Source organism: Alosa sapidissima, chromosome 3, assembly GCF_018492685.1.
Source record: "Alosa sapidissima isolate fAloSap1 chromosome 3, fAloSap1.pri, whole genome shotgun sequence".
Taxonomy (NCBI): domain Eukaryota; kingdom Metazoa; phylum Chordata; class Actinopteri; order Clupeiformes; family Clupeidae; genus Alosa; species Alosa sapidissima.
The window spans coordinates 12,457,847-12,478,654 of record NC_055959.1 but is presented as its reverse complement, the minus strand read 5'-3'; the positions used below and the strand labels follow the sequence as shown (position 1 = coordinate 12,478,654).

The 20,808-nt window shown below is 41.9% G+C and overlaps 4 protein-coding genes across 5 annotated transcripts; all 4 read right to left on the bottom strand.

Annotated features, from left to right (window-relative positions):
* Positions 1-154: 154 nt before the first annotated feature.
* On the bottom strand, positions 155-2,924 carry LOC121705850 (SUMO-conjugating enzyme UBC9-like). 2 transcript variants are annotated; one of them, XM_042087119.1, is made up of 8 exons: positions 2,728-2,924; positions 2,515-2,560; positions 2,351-2,436; positions 2,046-2,129; positions 1,762-1,834; positions 989-1,098; positions 695-774; positions 155-554 (listed from the first exon to the last, which is right to left on the bottom strand). In XM_042087119.1, exons 3-8 carry the CDS (start codon positions 2,414-2,416, stop codon positions 491-493), a joined length of 477 nt encoding a protein of 158 aa, XP_041943053.1. In that variant the 5' UTR covers positions 2,417-2,436; positions 2,515-2,560; positions 2,728-2,924; the 3' UTR covers positions 155-490. The 2 variants fall into 2 exon arrangements, with proteins under 2 accessions (XP_041943053.1, XP_041943052.1); XM_042087118.1 differs by lacking the exon at positions 2,515-2,560 and having other exon boundaries at positions 2,619-2,924.
* A 909-nt stretch (positions 2,925-3,833) lies between these two features.
* mpst (mercaptopyruvate sulfurtransferase) lies at positions 3,834-6,166 on the bottom strand. The gene is made up of 2 exons (XM_042087116.1): positions 5,530-6,166; positions 3,834-4,964 (listed from the first exon to the last, which is right to left on the bottom strand). The coding sequence occupies exons 1-2, from the start codon at positions 6,119-6,121 to the stop codon at positions 4,666-4,668; spliced, it is 891 nt and encodes a 296-aa protein (XP_041943050.1). The 5' UTR covers positions 6,122-6,166; the 3' UTR covers positions 3,834-4,665.
* Positions 6,167-7,573: 1,407 nt separating this feature from the next.
* LOC121705841 lies at positions 7,574-13,254 on the bottom strand. Its single transcript, XM_042087109.1, has 2 exons — positions 13,146-13,254; positions 7,574-11,750 (listed from the first exon to the last, which is right to left on the bottom strand). The coding sequence occupies exon 2, from the start codon at positions 11,739-11,741 to the stop codon at positions 7,851-7,853; it is 3,891 nt and encodes a 1,296-aa protein (XP_041943043.1). The 5' UTR covers positions 11,742-11,750; positions 13,146-13,254; the 3' UTR covers positions 7,574-7,850.
* Positions 13,053-14,926, bottom strand: LOC121704879. Its single transcript, XM_042085416.1, has 2 exons — positions 14,480-14,926; positions 13,053-13,544 (listed from the first exon to the last, which is right to left on the bottom strand). Exons 1-2 carry the CDS (start codon positions 14,924-14,926, stop codon positions 13,053-13,055), a joined length of 939 nt encoding a protein of 312 aa, XP_041941350.1.
* Between the last annotated feature and the right edge of the window lie 5,882 nt (positions 14,927-20,808).

The window sequence follows — 20,808 nt, the reverse complement described above, 5'->3', positions numbered from 1 at the left end:
AACATCATTAAACTTTTATTTCGGAATGTACTCGACTATTAATTACTTTCTGGTAGATGTTGAACGCAGGTGTACACGTGTGCTTCCGTGACTATGCTTACCTTTTCAGATTCGGCCATGCATTTTTTCACCCAACATCATCACTACACAAATATTTGGAATACTTTAATTTTATTTATTTTACATTCAGTTAACAAAAACATCAAGTTGTGAACAAAAGCAAAAAGTTCAAATTTCCTCCACTGTTCATTTTGTTGGTTTGTTTATTTTTTTCTGTTGTTGGTTGATTTGATTTTATTACACCACACATTGTCAAAACATGGCTACCATGACAACACACAACATCAACTAATAATAATAATAATAATAATAATACAAAAGTTGTCATATTTATATATTTACACACCCTCCCACCCTTAGAAATGGGTTGGTGTTTAGTGCCTCCTCCCTTCTCAGGCCAGAAACTCCTCAGTGGCTGTTCAGTGTCATCTTAAGTGGGAGCAAACTTCTTGGCTTGTGCCCTCACACGCTTTTCATAGTCCATTCTGTTCTGACTGAAAAGTAAGAAGAACACCCACATTCATAAAATGTTTGACAGATGGGTGCAGGGGGGGGGGGGGTCATTAGGTACACACACACACATACCTATATTAAACTGTAAACTCAAAAATTCAACTTCAATGGGCCCTCATACCAGTATATTGTGTAGGCCTCTGCCTGTGCTGGATCTTGGATGTTGGGTTCATTCAGCAGCTCCTGAATGCCTAGCAAGATCTGCAAAGGTCGACAAATACTTGTTCAGTCTTGACCTTAAGAATTGTATGTGGGTGGAGAGTCAGATAATAAATAAAACTGAAATGGGGGAACAGGGGCAGTTTAAGAGAATGTTTGCATGTGTGTTTGGGGGCATGCATGCTCAGGTGTGTGTGTGTGTGTGTGTTCAGGCTACGTGTGTCTGTGTTGATGCGTTAGTGCTCTTAGCTCTTGCCTGTTTAATTGTAATGGCTGGCCTCCAGTCCTTTTCCTCCTCCAGGATGGACAGACACACAGTGCCTGAGGGGTACACGTTGGGATGGAAGATCGGTGGCTCAAACTTACCTGCCAGTAGGAACACACATAAGAAATCATCATCTAATAAATTACACAAGATTACAAAAAAGAAATTGAAGCAACTGTATTTGCCCCAATATTTCCTCATTGAAATGACTTGAAATGAGGGTGAAAATGATTGGCTCCATATTCCATATTCACACACACTGACCTTAAGTGAACATAAGGACTGATGATATTATGTCAATTTCTAAAGTGTAGTACACTTAATAGACTATGGGCCATAATTTAAATATCAGGCAGAGTGCAAAGTTGAGAAACGAGTATGTGTGCCGTGCATGAACTAAAGCTATCATGTGATGAGTGGGAATGGAGCTGACCCACTGACCTTTGTGCTTAGGATCTTGCTACATTTTTACAAAAGGATTTAGCCCTTGTTGAGGTCTGTGGCGATTTTGTTACTAAATTAGCCTTTGTTAGCCTTCAGACTTAGCACTTTGGCTGACATTGATATTAGGGCTCTATGAATTACTTTGTGGTAAGGTTTGCTGCTCACAAGTGTTGGCCTTAGTTCCCTGTTTTATAGTATTTAAAGCATCATGATACTAAAATACTGACTCTTGAGTCCTCTTGGACCCAAGGCCTACAACACCCTACAATGGCCAGTGATACCACAGGGCAGGAGTAACCAATGGCTTGTTATATACTCACATTTGGGTGGTGAAGAAGGGTAATCATCCTTAAAGAGCATGCGAAGCTTGTACAGACCTCCCTCCCACAACGTCTGCAGAAGAACACACACAGAACAACACACTGTCTGATCTAGAGTAATTCAATGAGTTCACAAAAAATACATCAGTCAATGACAGAGTGAGAGGAAAGCTGTTATATGTGCTACTTAATTCCTCAAAAACATACTCTGGTTCTGCTCATTCTACTCAAAATAAGACCCAAGACCAAGTTTCAGATTACCTCGCATCCAGACATCTACTTACCCCTTTCTTCCCAGGGATGGCACATTCCCAGTTCATCAGATTCATGGTGCCATCAGGGTTCTTGGTTGGCACAGCAACAAATCCCTGATTGTGTTAAAGAGGTACAGAAATTCTTTCATATGTAGTCTATCAAAGTAGTCAAGATATATACGCCCACTTATACATGCATTACAAGGGTCAGTGCTAGTAGGGCATAATCGTTACGTAAAATCTATGTGCAGCCAAAATATTCAAGGACACATAATATGACATAACATATATAGGACAGTCAAATCGCAATGAAAGAACGATGGATTGTTGCTTACAAATGGATGGTCTTTTCTCCAAGCTTTGCGCTCCTGCGACAATCTACTGAGGGCTATGCCAGACATGGCGTGGCATTAACACCGTCCTATGGACAGAAGCGGGATTGCATGTGATTACAGATAGCGATCTGACAGATATTTCATCAGACCTTGCGCCTGTCTACCTGAGTTGCCGCGTCAAACTTTTATTTCTTCGGTTTGGAAAAAAGCCTGTGTTCAACCAAACAAGGACAGAAAATGAAATTTACCAAATGTAGTCAAGGCTTACCCTAGATTTCTGCTGTTTCTAGTCAACGATGCCGTTTACTTAGTTATTCTAGCTAGCTAGCGATAGTAAGCTAGCTAGCTCCAAACACCCTACAGGAGCGAGTAGCTACCTAGTTTATTTGAAAAGATAAACAAGTTGCCTTTGAAGTGTTAAGCAGTAAGTACGTCTTCATGAGATACTACAAAGAACGTTAAACTTCGTTTGTTAAGCCTGAACCGACTTACAGTCGCTTTTAATGTAAACAACTGGTTAGAGGGAAAACACGAATCTGCTGTCAACTACAGGACCCCAATTTGTTTTTACTTTCAGGACCCTCAGGCATTATCACGGATGACCTCCTTCGTACTCCATGATCCGCCATGGTTAGTGTGTCGTCATGAGCGAAAACCTCGAAATCCACAATACATATGACATTTAAAAAATGAAACAATTGCACGAGTAGCAGCTAGTATTTATTGACTAGAGCTGTTATCAAATGGTAAATTGGTAAAATGATTGTACCTAGAGTATGTCTATATTTTGAAATATTGGCTAAGCCTATTAAATAGCCCAGTTAAGATGATTCATTAGGCCTACATATTGGGTCACCCTGGTAGTATCCAGGTAGTATTCAGGGCACCCATACTGATTTCAGACGAAAGTATCAGTTAGTGGATGTTGGTATTACATTTAAAACATGTTATTGGTCATGAACATGCCCCGCTCATCATGGCCGTCATGGTGGCTACACATCGTCGACCTCTCTTTAAATAGCCTACACGCCCCTTTTCGCGCTTCTTTCGAAATGTAGTAAAGTAATTTGTGTTAATACCTGGAAAAGTGTTATCGGCTTTGTTAAATTACTTACAACTACGTTGCTATTAAGTAAAATAAGAAGCTCAGTCAACTGTGACCGATGACTATAAATCTGTCAGGCTTATTAAGGGACTCCTAAAATATCATTGAAACCGGATTGTACCGGCTTTTCATTGCGCCCTGGCTATGTCAGTAACTTTGATTCATCAGCCTCTTGGTAGCCTATGCTCTTGTTGGCCTTTACTTAACTTAAGGAATAGAATGGGACATCACTGAACGTCCAAACACACTTGAAAGTTAGCTATCAACTGTGAGAAAGTCTGATTAATATGTTTTTTTGGAGGTTATATCGTCATGCTCTAACAAGTCAGTTCATTTCAGGGTCACAACATTTTAATAATAATAATAATAAAAAACATATTTGAAAATAGAGTTTGTTTATTATTATACTTCAATTACATTGGCAGAAATATTTGATACACTGGCTTTTTTGTACTGTACAGTGATAATGAATAGACTTCTTATAAACAAGGTTAAATCAGTAGGCCTATTCAAAAGTGCACTTTGTTATTTTCACATACCTACCTACCTTACCCCAAGCCTAAAACTAGGGCTTAGGCTATTCTTTATTGTTAAACTTGCCATATCCATCAACACAACATAATTTCTGAACATTCATAGTCTATTCACATAGGCCTACCAGGATTAGTGACTGGCAAACAAATACAAGGCAAATACAATACAAATACAAGGTATTGCCCAATTCCTCTTTAAAACATTGCCATTATAACAAAGTAACTTAACTCTGAAAAGGATTTATGAGCATCAGATTAGGGCCAATCAAAGGGTCTGCATCTGATTAAAGCAGAGACCTTACTCAGGGGTCCCTCATCAACAGTTTCTGCTGAGAGGCAATAGACAGACTCACCAGTCTTACACAGCACCTTTTAAGTATACAGGCACTAAATCTTCTTAACGCCACACCTTTAATTTAATGTTAATATCCTGAAGTTTGTGTATGCACAATGTAAGAGTAAATTCTGAGGGTCAGACAGCTGGAGTACAGTGCATCATCATAGGTTGTGGGAACACTGTCTTGGCCATGTAATTTGAACTTTGCACTGGAGTGTATCGCACTGATGTTGCAAACCTCTCTGATGCACTGTATTCTACCAAACACTACAACATTTCAAAACCTACAATTATCATTATTAGTTATCAGGTATGTGCTCTTCAGACCACACTGGTGGCCTCACGCCTGTTTTCCTTTTCCCTCTGAGACGACGTGCTCCGGTGCCGCCCTGGCAAACCACTCTGACCAGGAACCATCGTACAGGCATACACCTGGATGCCCACACAGGTGAGCTGCCAGAGCAATGTGGCACGCTGTCACACCCGAGCCACAAGTGACCCAAAAGGGCTTCTTCAGGTCCACTCCAGCCTCGTGGAACATCTGGGCCAGCTCCTCAGGGTCCTTCTCCAACCCCGCGGAATCCATGAAGTTAGGGAACGGCATGTTGATGGTACCTGGGATGTGCCCTGGCTCAGTGGCTATTTGATGGGGAGAGGAGTAAAGTGTGTGTGACAGAGATGTATGTGTGTGTGTGTGTGTGTGTGCAGAAGAGAGTGAAAGAGATAGAGAGAGAGAAACCAAGAGAACAAATATCAGTAAGAGAAAGAGAGAGTGTGAGTGTTGTAACTTAGGCCAACATGTTTTTGTTTGTTTTTGTCTGATTATTCATTTTTAACTAGGGGCTGTGTTTATTTTATGTTATTTTTATAGCCCAACTCAGCTTGGCAGCACCAACATGCGGGCTATGTACTGTAGTCAGATTGCGCAACCTGTTGTAAATTAATTACTGTTTTTTCCAACAACGATAACCTATTAACCTGCAGCTACTGTACAGATAGGCCTGCAGAATGCAACTATAGACAGAATGCAGAATGCAACTATATAGCATGCCCTGACCCTGAGTAGATGGCAGAAAATGTCAGTGTGTCATTTTCTGGCCTATTCAAATTGTCAATCAAAATGCATTTTGTGTCATGCCCAACTGTGTCATTTGAATTAAGCGTAGCCTACAGCTAGAACTGAACAGAACCGAATGCAGCTTACTTGGTCTTGGCTCTGGTTCAATGCCACGAAATCTTCCACTAGCCCTTGCGTCAACGACTTGGAACTGTTTAGTTGTTAAATTTTCTAGTACGTCTTCGTAGGTCTTCACCCAAGAGCTGTTGGTAGTAGTTGAATGAAACTCTGCTCGTTCCGGTTCGGAGTACTCTGAAGAAACGGGGTGACCCTCATTCAGCCAGTTTTTCATTCCCCCACTGAGCACAGACACCGATTCGTGGCCGAAGAACCTGAACATCCACCAAACCCGTGGTGCTGCGAATCCCCCGAAGTCGCTGGTATCATAAACGACTACATGTGTGTCATTACTGATTCCTAAATTTCCCACGTATGCAGCAAACTCGGTCTCGGAAGGTAGCATGTGATCGAAGGTGGAAGTTTTATCGCAGCATTCGTCGATGTCGAAGAAGGAGGCACCGGGTATATGTCTCTGGTTGAATTCTTGTAGAACATTACGATTAAATTTAGGGAGATACCAAGAGGAGTCGAGAATTCGTAGCTTAGGTCCCACTTTGTTGTTTTTAATTGCTTCGGCAAGCCACTTTGCAGCGACTAGCGCACGAACCTGGCCTGCCATTATACTTGCTTCACCCCCTATGTTGGTTTGTTATTAACAGTCCCCTCTTGTGGTGGATGCACAAACGGCAAGTGCTAAGCGGCATGGCGCCATCAAAACTTCCCCAAAAAAGCACCTATCTAGTAATCACAAAGTCAGTAGTGTTTCGGCATCTGGGTTGCCAGCTCTGCTCTAGTTACCACATATGCGGTGTACACCGCTCTACAGTATTTTGAAAGTGATTGTAGTACCAGTTTTGGCCAAAATCCTACATATGGTTCCTTTAATGCCAGGAGGATCAATGTAGAAATGTAAAATCCATTATTAGGGCATCTGTCATTTTCTGGTGTTTTTGTTTGTCCAAATCCTCTGATTCATGTGTGCATATAACAAAATTGGAGGCGTATATTGACTGAATAAGTCTGCCATCTTATAATTATGATTAATAACAGACGACTCATGCTGACACTACCACCTTAGGTTCACCAAAGTAGATTAACATTTAGTGAGAAGTAAGCCTAGCCTACTGTAAATCATCTGATATGCCATTATCACCCATACCAATTTTTCAGTGAGCCATTAGCTGGAATTCTCCTAAAACCTGTTTGGCTCTCATGTGTTTACGATTGAGTATGAGTTTTTGTGGATGAAAGAAGCCTCTTTTCTTTGTCTATTGTGTCGTGTCACACTTACCTCAGAGACCCAGCTGTGGTTTGGCCTTGTGGTGTCCTGCTGGAACGAGCACCATATCACGCGGCCTAGGGAGCGGTAGCATGGCGTCCATCCTAATGTGTGTGTGTGTGTGTGTGTGTGTGTGTCATGGGGATACACTTATCCTGTCAATGCATGTCTTGTGTATCAGGTTGTTTGGGGCTGTCGGTGTGGAGACCTGTGATAATTGGCATCTGGGGCTAACTTGACGCCTGCTTCTGTTTGCAGGACATAACTGATTTCCTGAGGTAATTTACCTGTTATGATAGAACCCTGACATGGAAAGAATTGGCTGAGTGAGTGAGATGTTTTTTAAGCAGTACATGCTGACTTTAATTCCAGCTATCAAACTGTGTGTGTGTGTTTCTTATGTACTTATTATATAAACTATATTTCTAATATTCAATTGTAGTAATTATTTAATAACTAAATAAATCTAAAACCAACACTTGCTAAAAGGTAAAAAGAACAATAAATGTTTTGTTAATAATCTTTATTCATTGATATGTTGAAAAGCAATAATAGTGTAAGGTTTAGAAACTGAGTAGCCTATCAGCTGGGACTGGAAATAATTCATTTTTCAGACTAATAATTGAAGTATTACATCAAGTCTCAATCACTTCATAGGTACATGATAATCCGCAAATTAGAAATAAATGAATCAGATACAATGAAATGAAAAACTGTGAAAAAACATGAGCAATACAGATAAAAAATAGTTAGATGGAAAAATCAAAAGCATAAAAAGACATTAAAATGTATTTTTAAAAGGATATTTTGATATTTTGTGCTAAGATCATAGCATGCTCTAAAATAATAAAATTGTATAAAATCACTATTAGCAGATCCACTTAAAATGCCTCCTAAACATCCTTTATGACAAACAATCAAATATCAAAAGGCTGAAACATCACAATGCCTAAAAATCTGATTCTTTGATTCAAAAATATTTGTGTAAGTAGTGTAATTGACATTTGAAATAACTATCATATCACTCATGTTGTCCACAAACTCTGAATTTTCTGAATGGGAACAATGTTTAAGGCATGTATTTCTTGGCTTTCATTCGTGGTATGATGTGCATGTCTCTGACATCATTATGCTGAAGAAGCCAACATAAGTAGCGCTCAGTGCCCATGCCCCACCCACTGGTGCGTAAAGGGACGACCTGTCGCATGTTAATGTACCATTTGTATGATTCTTCGGGAACAGCATGGTGCCTCAAGGCCTCTTGCACTGTCTCTGAGTTAGGGTGGCGCTCTCCCAGGCCTACAGTCTCACCCAGTCCCAACAGGAGATCGGCGGCTTTGGCTTTAGATCGGCCCGAGCCTTCTACATATGCCTGATAGAATGGCACTCCAAGGTGATCCATTTCTGTCAGCCAAACGACACCACCGTACTTCTCGATCAAGACCCGCTCACCTTTCCGAGTGAGCTTTCTGCCAAACTGAGGCTGGCCCTCTTGAACCCACTCCAGACAGTCAGGGGATGGCATCATAGGGATGGCTTGTTCCAAGGTGACCCTTGGGAGGGGTTTCCCCCCTTCAAGCTTTTTCAGCAGGTCCTGTGCATGGGACAGAGTACCAGCTGTCCTCAGGATGATCTGAGAGTGTTTCTTCAGCATTTGTTGCGTTATGTGGGCCACAAAGCTCTCGGCCACAGATATGGCGGCATCCATATTGCCCAGAAGTTCACATTCAATGTGGTAGAACTGGTTCAGATGTGTGGCATCAGGATCTTCTCCCCGGAAACTGGGTGAGACGTAGTAGGCTCCGGGTAGACCTTCCTGGAACCGCAGGAAATATTCAAGGACAAACTGCATGGAGTCAGCCAAGTAGACATCTTGTCCCAGCATGTTGACAAACACAGGCTCTGAGTCAGACCCAAGACCCATTGGGGATGAGATAGTGTCAGTGGTGATGGGGGTCAAAGCATAAGCATAATGACAGATGTTATGGAAATACTCTACAGTGCTGTGGAAGAGGGTGCTCTGGATCTGGAAGAGATTTCTGTACCATTGGTTGGTTATCGCTAATGTGGCATGGCTTTGAGGATTCTCCCATGACCTTGGGGCTTTGTTCTGTGTGATCTGAGTGTGGACCTTTTTGAGTTCTTCTGGTGATGCGGGTGGGCCATTGGCCGAGGTGACAAACCCTGGGTAGGTTTGAGAAAACTGTGGTGGCACAGCAGTGACCTCTGGACAGGATAAAGCCACTAAGGGAATCAACTTTGCATGGGCATAATCGATTTCAAAGCCCTCGAAAATGAGAGCCACTCCCTGGGCCCTCATACCTTCCTGTAAGAGCTGTGCAACTTTTCGGGCAGCTAGGATGAGGGCTGTGTAGTCTGCTTCTTCTAGACGGAAGATGTCACTGGAGAGTGGTTTGCGGGGCACCAGAACTGTGAGTCCAGGTGTGTTGGGGAAGGGAGTTAGAAAGGCTACATGACTGTTATCCTCCCACACTCGCCACTGTTTCTCTTCGCCACGTACAATTCGTGAGAAAAGATTGTTATGTGATGGGTCTCCCAGGAAGTCATAGCAGGATGGAGCATTAGGTGTTGGAAGCTTAGCTCGTATCTTGGCTTGGATGCTATCAAGGTAAGCATCTTTACAACGTGGGCCACTCTTAGAGCAGCAGTAGCCTGGATCATTGGGGTTAAACTCTTCTTCCCCAGCAAGGTGTGGTCTCCAGCTAGGTTCCAGGCCATGCAGAGGCAGTACTTTGATCTGGGCAGGCTGGTCTTCCTGGGGATGGACTACAAGGGCACAACGGTGAACCCCAAGTTGTTCACAAAGCAGATTTGCAACTCTTCGGGCCCCCAGTAGCATCGTTATGAAGTCATGAACAGTAAGCTGGAAAATGCTACAAGGACCACTGAAAGATTTGCGAGTTAGTACAGTGGCTCCGGGAGTCCATGGGTCAGGTTGTAAGTAAGCAACCAGTTCATTAGTCTCCCAGATTGTGTTGGAGAAGGTGATTGCTGGTTTGAAGACTTCTGCACGAATTGTGTTGTTGACCATTGATGCGACAAACATGACAGCTGCATTTGTCTCGATCACAGCTTGGCCTTTGTGATCCACTGCAATGATTCCAGCCTGGCAGCCTTTCAGGTTCTCAGAGATCACCTCCCGACAGGCCTGTTGGAGTGTGTAGCCTTTGTGACTGTACAGACTAGCAACTCTTTGAGCAATGGTTTGCCTGAGGAAAACATCACCGTCACCGGAACATGTCACTGCCACTTTCTCGTCAGCGTATATTCCTGCACCAACCACAGCAGTGTCGCCCACTCTGCCTTTCCATTTGCCCACAAGCCCACCAGTTGAGGTTGCAGCTGCCAGTTTACCCCATCTATCCAGGGCAACTGCGCCAACAGTTTGTGGGTGATTGTTTTTGGTGGATTGGATACTGTTGAGTTTGGCATCCAACTCTCTATGGCGCACATCGGTGTCAAAGTACTCAGCTCCCACTGGCTTGTCTTTTTCTGGTAATCCCTGTAGAAACTCTTCAGCCCCATCCCCAACCAGCAGAGAGTGCACACTTTTCTCCATGACTTGTCTGGCTGCCTTCACTGGATTTTTCACAGTACGCAAGCAGGCCACTGATCCTGAGTTACTGCCATTACCATCCACTATGGAAGCCTCTAGCTCATGTTGGCCATCTTTGTTGTAGACAGCACCTTTGCCAGCATTGAAGAGAAAGCAGTCCTCCAGGGCTACCACACTCCTCTCCACTGCGTCTAAGCTGCTCCCTCCATTTCTCAGTACTTGTGCTCCAAGGCTTAGGGCAGTTTCCAGGGCAAACTCAAGGACCTCCACCACCTTTTGGTTTAATGACACATCTTCACCAGCTCCACCATGAATCACCAATGTGAAATCCGGTTTCATCTCCGATGACTGTGGTAGTTTGCTGCACACATTAGGACCTCTGTGAATTCTAGCTTCAGTGTTTACATTCATTCTGAACTCATCTCCCCCCTGCAGAATACACTCAAGTGCCCCCATCTGCCCAGCAACAGCATATCTAAGTGCCAGGAGCATAATTAGCTTCAGTGTCACTTGCAGGTTCGTGTGAAGTTTGTCCAATATACTTGCAAAGCTACCTTTTCCATTCAGGACCATACGAACCCGGTCTTTTCTTCCAAGGTAGGTGACTGCTAGCTGGTCACGCGCATACACATTTCCAACTGCACATTCCACACCTTCCATTAGGTCTTTTCCTGTGAGGTACACAGACGGACATCCAAAAGGATCCAGAAACTTTTTCAAGGGATTGTTTGGGGACATGGAATGACGCAAGACTGCCAAGTGAGGCCCTACACCTTGTCCACTCTTTGTGGCTTTAATTAGATTTTTGTGCTCAAAAAGTGCTAAATGGAACAAGCCTATGAGTTCCTTGGTGTACCGAGGATTCCCATCTGGACCAATGCAAGTAGCAAGTGTGCTAATTAACTGCCGAGATCTGGACGTAAGGGAGTATGTGGGATCACAGCGACCATGTTTGAAATGGCGCATGTGTGTAGGAGTGACAAGGATGTATTTTGCAGCTGATTCCCCAAGTGTTTGTCTCAAGGCTAGCTGCAGGGAAAAGTTGACCCAAGCATCATAAACCCCTCGTTGGCTCCTCAGGATGGTGAAAACATCAGGATAGGACGACATTTCAAAAGTGAGAATAGGGTGGGTTTCTGGGGTAGATATTTCAGCAGGTTGACTTGGCATGGCTATACCTTCCAATTGAAATGTTAAGGGTTTGGGTTTTGTCAAGCTAGTGTCAAGAGCTACAGATTTATTCTCTGTCTGGGCATGGATGAAGTTTCTATTCTGTGACTCTGACAGATAAAAGACACTTTCAGCCACAAGCCCAGCCACCATTCCATCCACAGCACTATGTTCAAACAGCAAGCCTGCTGCACTGTCTTTGAACACCACCATGTTAACCACCTGTAAAGAATAAAAGAGTTTTTTACCCTAAAATCATTTTCTTCAGTCCACTTGATTAAAGGAATGTTCCGGAGCAAAAACAACTTAGGATCTATTTCCAGAAGCTAACAGGTTCTAACCTCAGTTCTTTGAGAGTATAATTATGTTAATCGGTGCAGTTTTGAGCAAGACAGTCGTTTGCTTAACACCAAATTGTCTTACAATGCAAGCAAAGGGCATAGACACACGTCAAAAACAAACTCTATTTTTCACCACTGACAAGGTTCAAAATACAGTAGAATGACACTTCTGTGGTAGTGTGGCGAGGTTCTCCACACACAAATTTAAGTATTGTAAACGTTGTAAGTGTTTCAAAAGATTATAATAAAAAAAAATTAGTAGTAGCCGTCTGCGTTCAAACAAATGCATGAACACTTAGCTGTTTGTGACAATATAGGCTAGTATCGATATTAACATTGAAAAGGAGTGTCGTGGAAAAAGTCCACTTCCAAATCCTGTTAGTCAATTAGCAATTTTCAGCTAACACTTAGCTATTAGCACTCTAGACCAAGCATCCAAACGAGACAATGTAGACGGAAGACTCTGAAGATTGTTGATCATTATTCACCGTATTGCAGTGAGAATACAGCCCAAACAATGTCCAGACCGAACTGTCAAGCAATAGGGTGAAGGTGATGTTACCAGCTGGTACCCTTGATGAGATCTGATCTACGGATGGCTGTGGCCTGCCTTTTATGCTCCTCAGCCCTCGAGAAGCGCCTCCTTCTCGAGCCATCCCCAAAAACGCTTTTTAGCCAATCATCTTCGAACAGGATCAGTTATATTGGTTACAACGTTTACAATACTTCAATGTGTCTGTAGAGAACCTCACCACACTACCACAAAAGTGTCATTCTATTTTGAAAATTGTCAGTGGTGATAAATGGAGTTTGTTTTTGACGTGTGTTTATGCCCTTTGCACTTGCATTGTAGGACAATTTGGTGTTAATGCTGTCTTGCTCAAAACTGCACCAATTAACATAATTATGCTCTCAAACAACTGTTTGAACCTGTTAGCTTCTGGAAATAGACCCTAAGTTGTTTTTGCTCTGGAACATTCCTTTAAGTCAGACATTAATTTCACTTTTAAATCTGATTATTATAATGTGTGCCTATATGACACAATCTACAATTTGATTTAATATCACAGTATTATTACTGAAGGAATATGCTGTGATTACTCATTTAAACAGAATCCAAACTCTAGGATTCTAATCAATTGGCAAATCAACAAGGCATCCTCCATGGAACAAGATAATAGCTTTATTTTAAGCCACACCAAAGTGGCTCTGATTTTTCCTCACTGTCTCTCTGTATCTTTCTGTTAGGTTTCTTAAAAGGGAATCGTTTACCAACCTTGTCATAAAACCTCAAGCAGTTCCAACCTCTGTCCCCAAGTCGGATAGCATTGAGGGTGCTTGCCACGTCAGGTGGTGCTGGTCCATCCTCCAGGGAGACAGCCAGGATGGCACTTTCCATAAGGTCCAGGGATGCCGCGGTGGGCCCTCCTTTCTTCAGGATCTTTTCCCTCACGCTATGCCAGTCTCTACGAGGCTGCGAGGAGAGGGCACAGATGGCTGAGGCATCCTGCTCTGTGCCAGCAGCAGGCAGGTTACTGATGTGTTCTATTTGATCATATATGTCCCCCAGAGACAAGGCGGTGAAAGGACCCTCTGCACTGGGCCTGTGCAGGATCTGTATGGGAAATGCTCCGGCTCGGCTGGTGAGGATGGCATGAACACTGTCTGGGTAGAGCTGGAATGGAAAAGACACACTCAGTTCTGAATTATTGTATATCCCCTTAATGCTAAAAGTAGCTACCTGTATAACCTGTATCACGACGGGGAAAACAACCCTTAAATCTGCTGTAAGCAGTATTTGAGCCCAACAGCCAATCAAATTATACCCCACCCTCTGAGCACCTAAAGTAATGTGTTGATTAACTGGAATAGTGCATGGATTGATCCAAGCCACTTTGTTTCACATTTACAGAGCCAGGACTGTGTGTACACATCACAACAGTTCTTTTGAGCGCACACACACACACACACACACAGTTCAGACAGAGGATCATAAGGAGCAACAGAAATTGTTTGATTGTTGTTGATAGATTGTTGACTGCTCCTTCAAGTAAACACATCTTATCAGAAGGCATGTGTTTGTGTGTATCAGTGTATTACAAAATAATAACTGAACTGCAGAAATTACTGTTGTGTTGAAGATGAATGCTAATATAGATTAAATGCTGTTGATAATCTTTGAAACAATGAAAGGAGGCTGAACATCATTACTAGTGTTATACAACCTCTTGTAATTTGGTGCACATGATATCTACTTCCAGTCTTTGTCTCTGTCTCTGACTGTCACCCTGTCTATCTCCCCCTCTCCACTCCAACCCATGACCACAGTTTTGTTGTCCTCCTTGTGGTATTTCACATGAAGACAACACATCTTATGAACAATATAATGCAGTGAACATATGTTGCAGTCTCCCCACCCTCTTTTAGCCCTTATGCACATCAAAATAGTTGTTTATATGGTTGTTTGGGATTCTTCTAGTTAATCAAAATGACACTTCAATCACAATCAAATCGAATCTCACCTTAAACCCGACATGAATATGAAATATGCTATATTTCCCCCTCATGCTATGTAAATCAGTATGCATATGCCCTATCACCAAAGTTCACCTTAATTTCATCCTGTTTCTTTCCAGGAAGTCGGCTGGCAGCAAACACTTCTGACTGCTGCGTACGTTCCATTGGCACATCTCCCTCGACCAGCCAGGGTTCACTGTAGAGCTTGGCCATGGCCCACACCAGTGCTGCTGCCCTCCCCAGTTGAGTGTCATTCTTCCAGGCCTTCGACTGCGGCAGGACTGTGGGGATGGCAGTGGAGGTGGGCAGCGCATCGCCACAGGACAGCAGGCGGCTTTTGAACTGCTCCGTCACCCAGTTCTCTCGACCCGAACCCGCTTCAGACAGCTTCCTCTGGGCCTCCTGGAGGATCTCTCTCTGCTGGGAGAGGGCATTTTTGTACTGCATGTACAGGTCAGGGCTCAGGGTGAGTTGGAGGACCCGGCCTGCTTCCTGCAAGGTTATGTCAAGGTCTGGTATGGGGTAGTCATGTAGCGCCATCCTGTGGAGGGGAGGACCCAAGACACCAGCCAAACAAAGTTACCTGGAAAGAGAAGCATAGTGTGTCAATAACAGGATGTCCAGGATTATAACATTGTACTGTGTGCCTGCAACTTCGAAAATCGTATTGATTTATGTAGACTACTGGTTCTACTGTAGGTTTATGTTGTGTTTAAATGTCTCAACATAACTCACATGGTAGTGCAGCCTGTGACGTATTTAGTTTAAAAAGCAACTTACATAATGAGTGTCTTCCTACAGTATGTGCATATACTGAACTCATGGCCAATTTAATTGAACCACAAACAAGTTATGTAACATCAAAGTTGTCCAGAAAAACAAATCTACAGCTCTACTCTTTACCAGCATGAGTATACAGTACCTTGAATACCAAACCAATAAGTCATTTTAATGTCATAAGGCCATCAGAAAAGTATCCATAGGAGAAAACATTAGAACTAGAACTAGAAATGGGACACACATTTACAGTTTTTAATTCACAAGCAACATGGGGAACATATTATTCAATCATCAACTGGACCATAATAATGCCATTAAGAGTGTTCTCTCGTGCTGCACGAGTTTCTCTACTTTATTGTTGTGGCTTAAATTCAATCACTTCATTACTGTCCCCTAGAAGAAAAGTCTGTCAGGGCTAACAACAGATCCATTGTGGCACAACGGGAGCTGCGCTGGTGAAATGCCCTCAAGTTCTATCCCAGGAATTTTCTATAGTGAAATATCTCAAAGGTTAATTACTGTTACGATAAACTATTATGTGCCCTGACACACGTGACTTCTGAGGTTGGCGTCAATCCTGATTGTTTTCCCCCTCCCTACCCATCCTATGATGACTATAGAATGGTTGTTTGCATTCTGTTGTCATGGGAACTTGTCTCATGGTGCGTGACTGAGTGGTAATTTGATTTGAGCTGATTGGTTGAGGCCTCAGTTTTTCATAATACTTGCTCTTAAACTTTTCTTTTCTTTCTCAAGCACTCTCACCACCAGACCAGGTTAAGGTTCAAGCTGACCACTGACCAGGCAATAGACTATACCCTATAGTTACACTGCACATTTTTTTTAACACTTCACACGCCTACAAAAGTTATCAGCAAACTTAGTTCACACACAATCACATCATAGTTCAGGCAAAATGATACATTCAGTATTTAGTCTTTCCAGATTCTGCCTTCAGACATAAATGTATATTTGTACAGAAATATACAAAATCATAAAATGCACAAATTTTTAACAAAATGCAGAAAACGTGTAATATCAGTGAATGCCAATTTCAATACAGCCATAGTCTTAACATGTATTGTTTTTCAGACTCTGACCAAACCAATATGACTTAATAAAATACAAAGGTCTCCAGTCCGAAATTTAACAAATATAATTCAGGGACTTGAAGAGAAGAAGTCTCATGAATTATGGTGTCTAATCTATGATATTCAACCACCCATGAACAAAAAAAAGGTGAGTAGCAACGGCCAAATAGCACAAGCATCCACTGAATCGTCAAGGTCCATCCACATCAGTTACGCTAACAATGCGCTGAAGTATTTTCAGTCTGACTAGAGCACATAAAGACTGTGTCTAGAGGTACAGGAATTTTGCTCAATAATGAATCCACAAAACCCGCACAAAATCCATGCCCTGCACATAAAATTGGAAAGTAATCTACAAACTAAAACAAATTCACCTGGCTTGTAGATGTATTTTAGATATCATCCTTCTGAATAAAAGAGAAGAATATAACCAAGCATTGTCTTACCTCAGTCTTTTGCTTGCTCAAAAATAAATGGCAGCACAACGCGGAGCTGGTCGCTGCACAACAAGTTTTGTTGCATTCAACACAAGGCATAGTAGTAATAGGTACCTAGTGACTTCAATTAAGGAATTCAATTTCCTGTCTTGGGGCAGTTGGGTGTGCTCTAAAAATTTTCAATTCAGTGGAACTGGAGGAAAGTATTTTTGATGTGACCTTGTAATATGAGGGGGGGAACGTGCCTGATTATACTTAAATGATGACTGGTTGAAGCGTGCTGCTGACACATCACACTTAACCAAGAGTTTGGCTTCTGTGGAAGAAGGACACTGTATATTGGATTATGGCCTATAGTGAACAGTGGTTATAGTGAGTATAGTTACTAACAAGAGGGAGCTCATTATGTACACAGAAAGAGGGCTTTAGTCTCAAAGATAATGAAGGAGCTCTATACACTGTAAAAAAACAGGTATACGGGACACCCATTACAAGATGGTGAGAGACAAGGGGGCAAATATGCAAATTATTTTTATTTTTGCCTGGATACTTGAGATTGAGAGTTGGAAGACCATGGCTAAAAGGTTTCAGCTCGGGCTTTTTTTTGTCCAATTGATGAAAGGTGCTGTCATTTGCAGTTTAAAAAGGTTACTCAAAGTAGCCTATCTTTTTTTCCCCCTTAAAAACATAATTAATTCTAACGCCATCTTTGTAGAACATGTACAGAATTAAACGAATAGGTAGGCTAAGTAGATCCATTAAAATCTTTCCTTAAGATGTACAAATGGGACATTGAATCTGATTGCTCGTTCTGTAACTCTGATGAAACTCACATCTATTTTGGAACTGTTCACATACAGTAGGCTAAAAGTCTGGTCAGATATCCAAGTTTATTCACACAGAATTTTAATTTTGTTAAGGATGTTTTCTTTGGCATGTTGAATTGAGGCAGATTATGAAGGTTAATACTCCATAACAGCAATATTTATAACAGCAGATTCTGTGGTTAAAAACATTTTTTCCTGCTTTTATGATTGATTTTGGATAATTATAGGCCTACTGACACTATAATGTAGGGTAATAGGGTGACCAGATTTGGGTTTGTGAAAAAGAGGACACTTAAGTGTGTGGGGGGGGTCAACAGACATGGTGACTATGTATGATAATGAGCTTGATTGGCCGGCCCAACGCTAACAGAAAAACACTGCCTCAAAAGACTATTTTGAACACTTGAAAGTTTTCAATGTGCAAAAACAATAATTACAATAAAAGCGAGCTCTATACGTGCAAGATATATTTGGATGGCAACCCATCTTTAATGTTGCATATCTCTAAATTTGATCCAAAGTGTTTCTGAAAATACAAACTGAATCTTTTACAGTAGCATAGCTCTATAATTTTGAACAATCTGTTTCAGAGTTTAATAATCCTGACCTGTGAAAACAGTTGGGTTGATGGGGACTGATGTGGATATGTTGTCCATTTTCTTATATCTATTCAATCATGTCTGGTCTATTATTAGGCCTACCTCTTTTCAATCCATTATTATTAGATATTTTTTTGTAAAGAAATAGGCCTACATCTGTCCCTTATGTTATGCCAACATATTTAATTCACCTGCATATAGGCTACAGTAGCCTAGATAGAGGATTATTGAAATCTGCTGTTGTAAGTGTGCAGGCTATCCCTTAAAGGCAGTTTAAAGGGATAACCAAAGTGCAGTTTCCTACCCAAAGCTAGAAAGTTGCTAGGTCGGCAATCGTCCAGAGAAGGCCGCTCAGACAATGGCAGAAGTGTTAGTCATGTTATATTTTTTACAGTCTATGGTTATGAGTTGATGTGCCATCAAAATCTTTTTGGAGACGTAATGTTAAGGTCGAAAAACACTGTCACTTTAGCTGATGAGCTCTCGCCCCTCGCTGCCGTTCGATGCTTTGCTGAATATTGTGTAGCCTACCTGTAGGTCGGTCGTTGGCACCTTTATTTGCGACCGACATGTAAGTGCCTGCTTTGCAGGTCAGGCACTCAGCTTCATGTTGATATCGACCGAGACAAAAACATGGAAATTTACGTTTTAATTCGTCAGTGAACTTACACTAAACAAGGAAGTTTGCGCTATTGAGGTGACTGACTGACCAATTAAATGTTTGAGATTTTATCGACCAATGACGGTAGCTAAGGTCAGGCTCAACACCCTACAGTTTCATCATTTAACTGTCAATTAGCTGTAAGGCCTCAGAAATCTTTGAACGGACCAGGTTGACATCAAATCGGACAAGTAGGGCTAGATAGCCCACTCTGTCGTCCATTTTCAGTAATCTGTCCATTGAGTCAGACTCGTTGACACGGTGGTGTTCTACATAATCAGCCAGAGACCTTAGTGCAGCCAGAGAATGTCTAATAATCCGTAGACGGGCTCTGGTGCAGCTGCAAACTCCTCCATTAGTGCGGCAGATTAGTGAAACCATCGTTCACTTTGTGATACAAGCATCAAACTTGGCACAAACTTTGGGACCCACTTTATCCAAAAAGCACATTAGCCACGCAAAAAATCCAATATGGCCGCCATTTTCCAAGATGGCCACCATTGAAAGCCATTATACTTGATTTTTGACTTGGCTTGGGATTGGATAATCACATTTTGATGATCTTGATATCTAAATATAGGTAAAAGGGTCTGGACTTTCCAATTCTACGATAAAATGTCAAAGAATGTGTTAAATTGTGAAGATAGATGCAATTAATGGGAAAAATAGCATATTTTAGTACTAATTTTAGCATAATTGAATTGTTTTTTGTTAATAAAACATATGTTGGTTAGGTTACTTCAGCAGGGGCAGGGGCATGTGCATGTTCTTTTTTCAATATAATAGTGCAGATTGACAAGAAACTAGTGGTACAAAATATGACCGCCGCACAGTCCTGTACATCAATGCTGCGAAAAATAAATCATATTAATGAATTTGTCTCCATCTTCTACTCCATCCCCCACTCTTAAAACTTTTGTGTCTGCTTGTTTGGAATGTGTGTTTGCGGCCGCTCACAAAGTAGCCTACTGGCGCTGCAAAGGTGAATGGATTTGTTGCACTTGCCAAACAATTTGTAGCATTGTTATAAAACCTTTAAAATCTCTAAACAATCACAAGTAGGGCAATTCATCACAGTCCATCCATTGCAACTGGACTGATGAAAGGTACACCTAGGCTACATTTTATTTGGGAAAGCAGCAGCATAATGTATTTATTTATTTATTATTATTAAACAAAACAATCCCTGTCAGTTCCATGCAGTTTTCAATAGCTATCAAGAAGAGAGGTCATGTCATGGATTTTTGTGAATGTTTCTTCTTCTACATATTCATAAGTTTAGTCATCTAGTTCATATGATATTCAGCTTTATTGTCTATGCACAAATACCAGTAGTATAAAACAAAATGCAGTTTTACCCAGTGGTGCAAATAACTGACATGTCCAAAAGGGCATTCATGAAATGCTTTGCTAGACTGTTAATACACATTTTAATGGGCCAAGTTGAAGAGCTATACTGTCCGTTATTGTTTGTGCAAATAATTATTCATGGACCTCATAGTTGCAAAATGCAAGGGAACATGAATCAGCCTATTAATAGGCCCCAGAATATCCGTGTCACAGGCCTTAATCAACACAGATTTCTTCTGCGCGCATGTAGCTTAGCTGTGTTTGTGGAACGTTGGTAAACCTCACTCCCCGACGCCTCAAGTGTGCTGCTGGCATGCGAGCTAGTAGCCTGGGCTTTTAGCTCAATTGTCAGCACGCTCGACTCCCAATCCAAGGTGCTGCTGTTCGCAGATTCAAGTCCGGGCGTTTACAGGGCTGAATCGCACAGGTTCAACACGATGCAGGTTACACGCAACTGCATGAAGGGCATGCAGAAAGATTCTAGTGTCAGCCTCTTCATGGTTGCAAGGACTTAGGCCTTCCAGGCTGTCAGGTTTATGCGAAGAACATTTTCTTCTTTGGTCACAATTACCCCATTGTCTGGACACCAAGTCACAATTAGGTAAGCTAGAAACCCAAAAAGTTCAGTCTTGTTGTCATTGTCTCGCAGGAAGCTTTTCCAGTTAGGTGGTACTTTG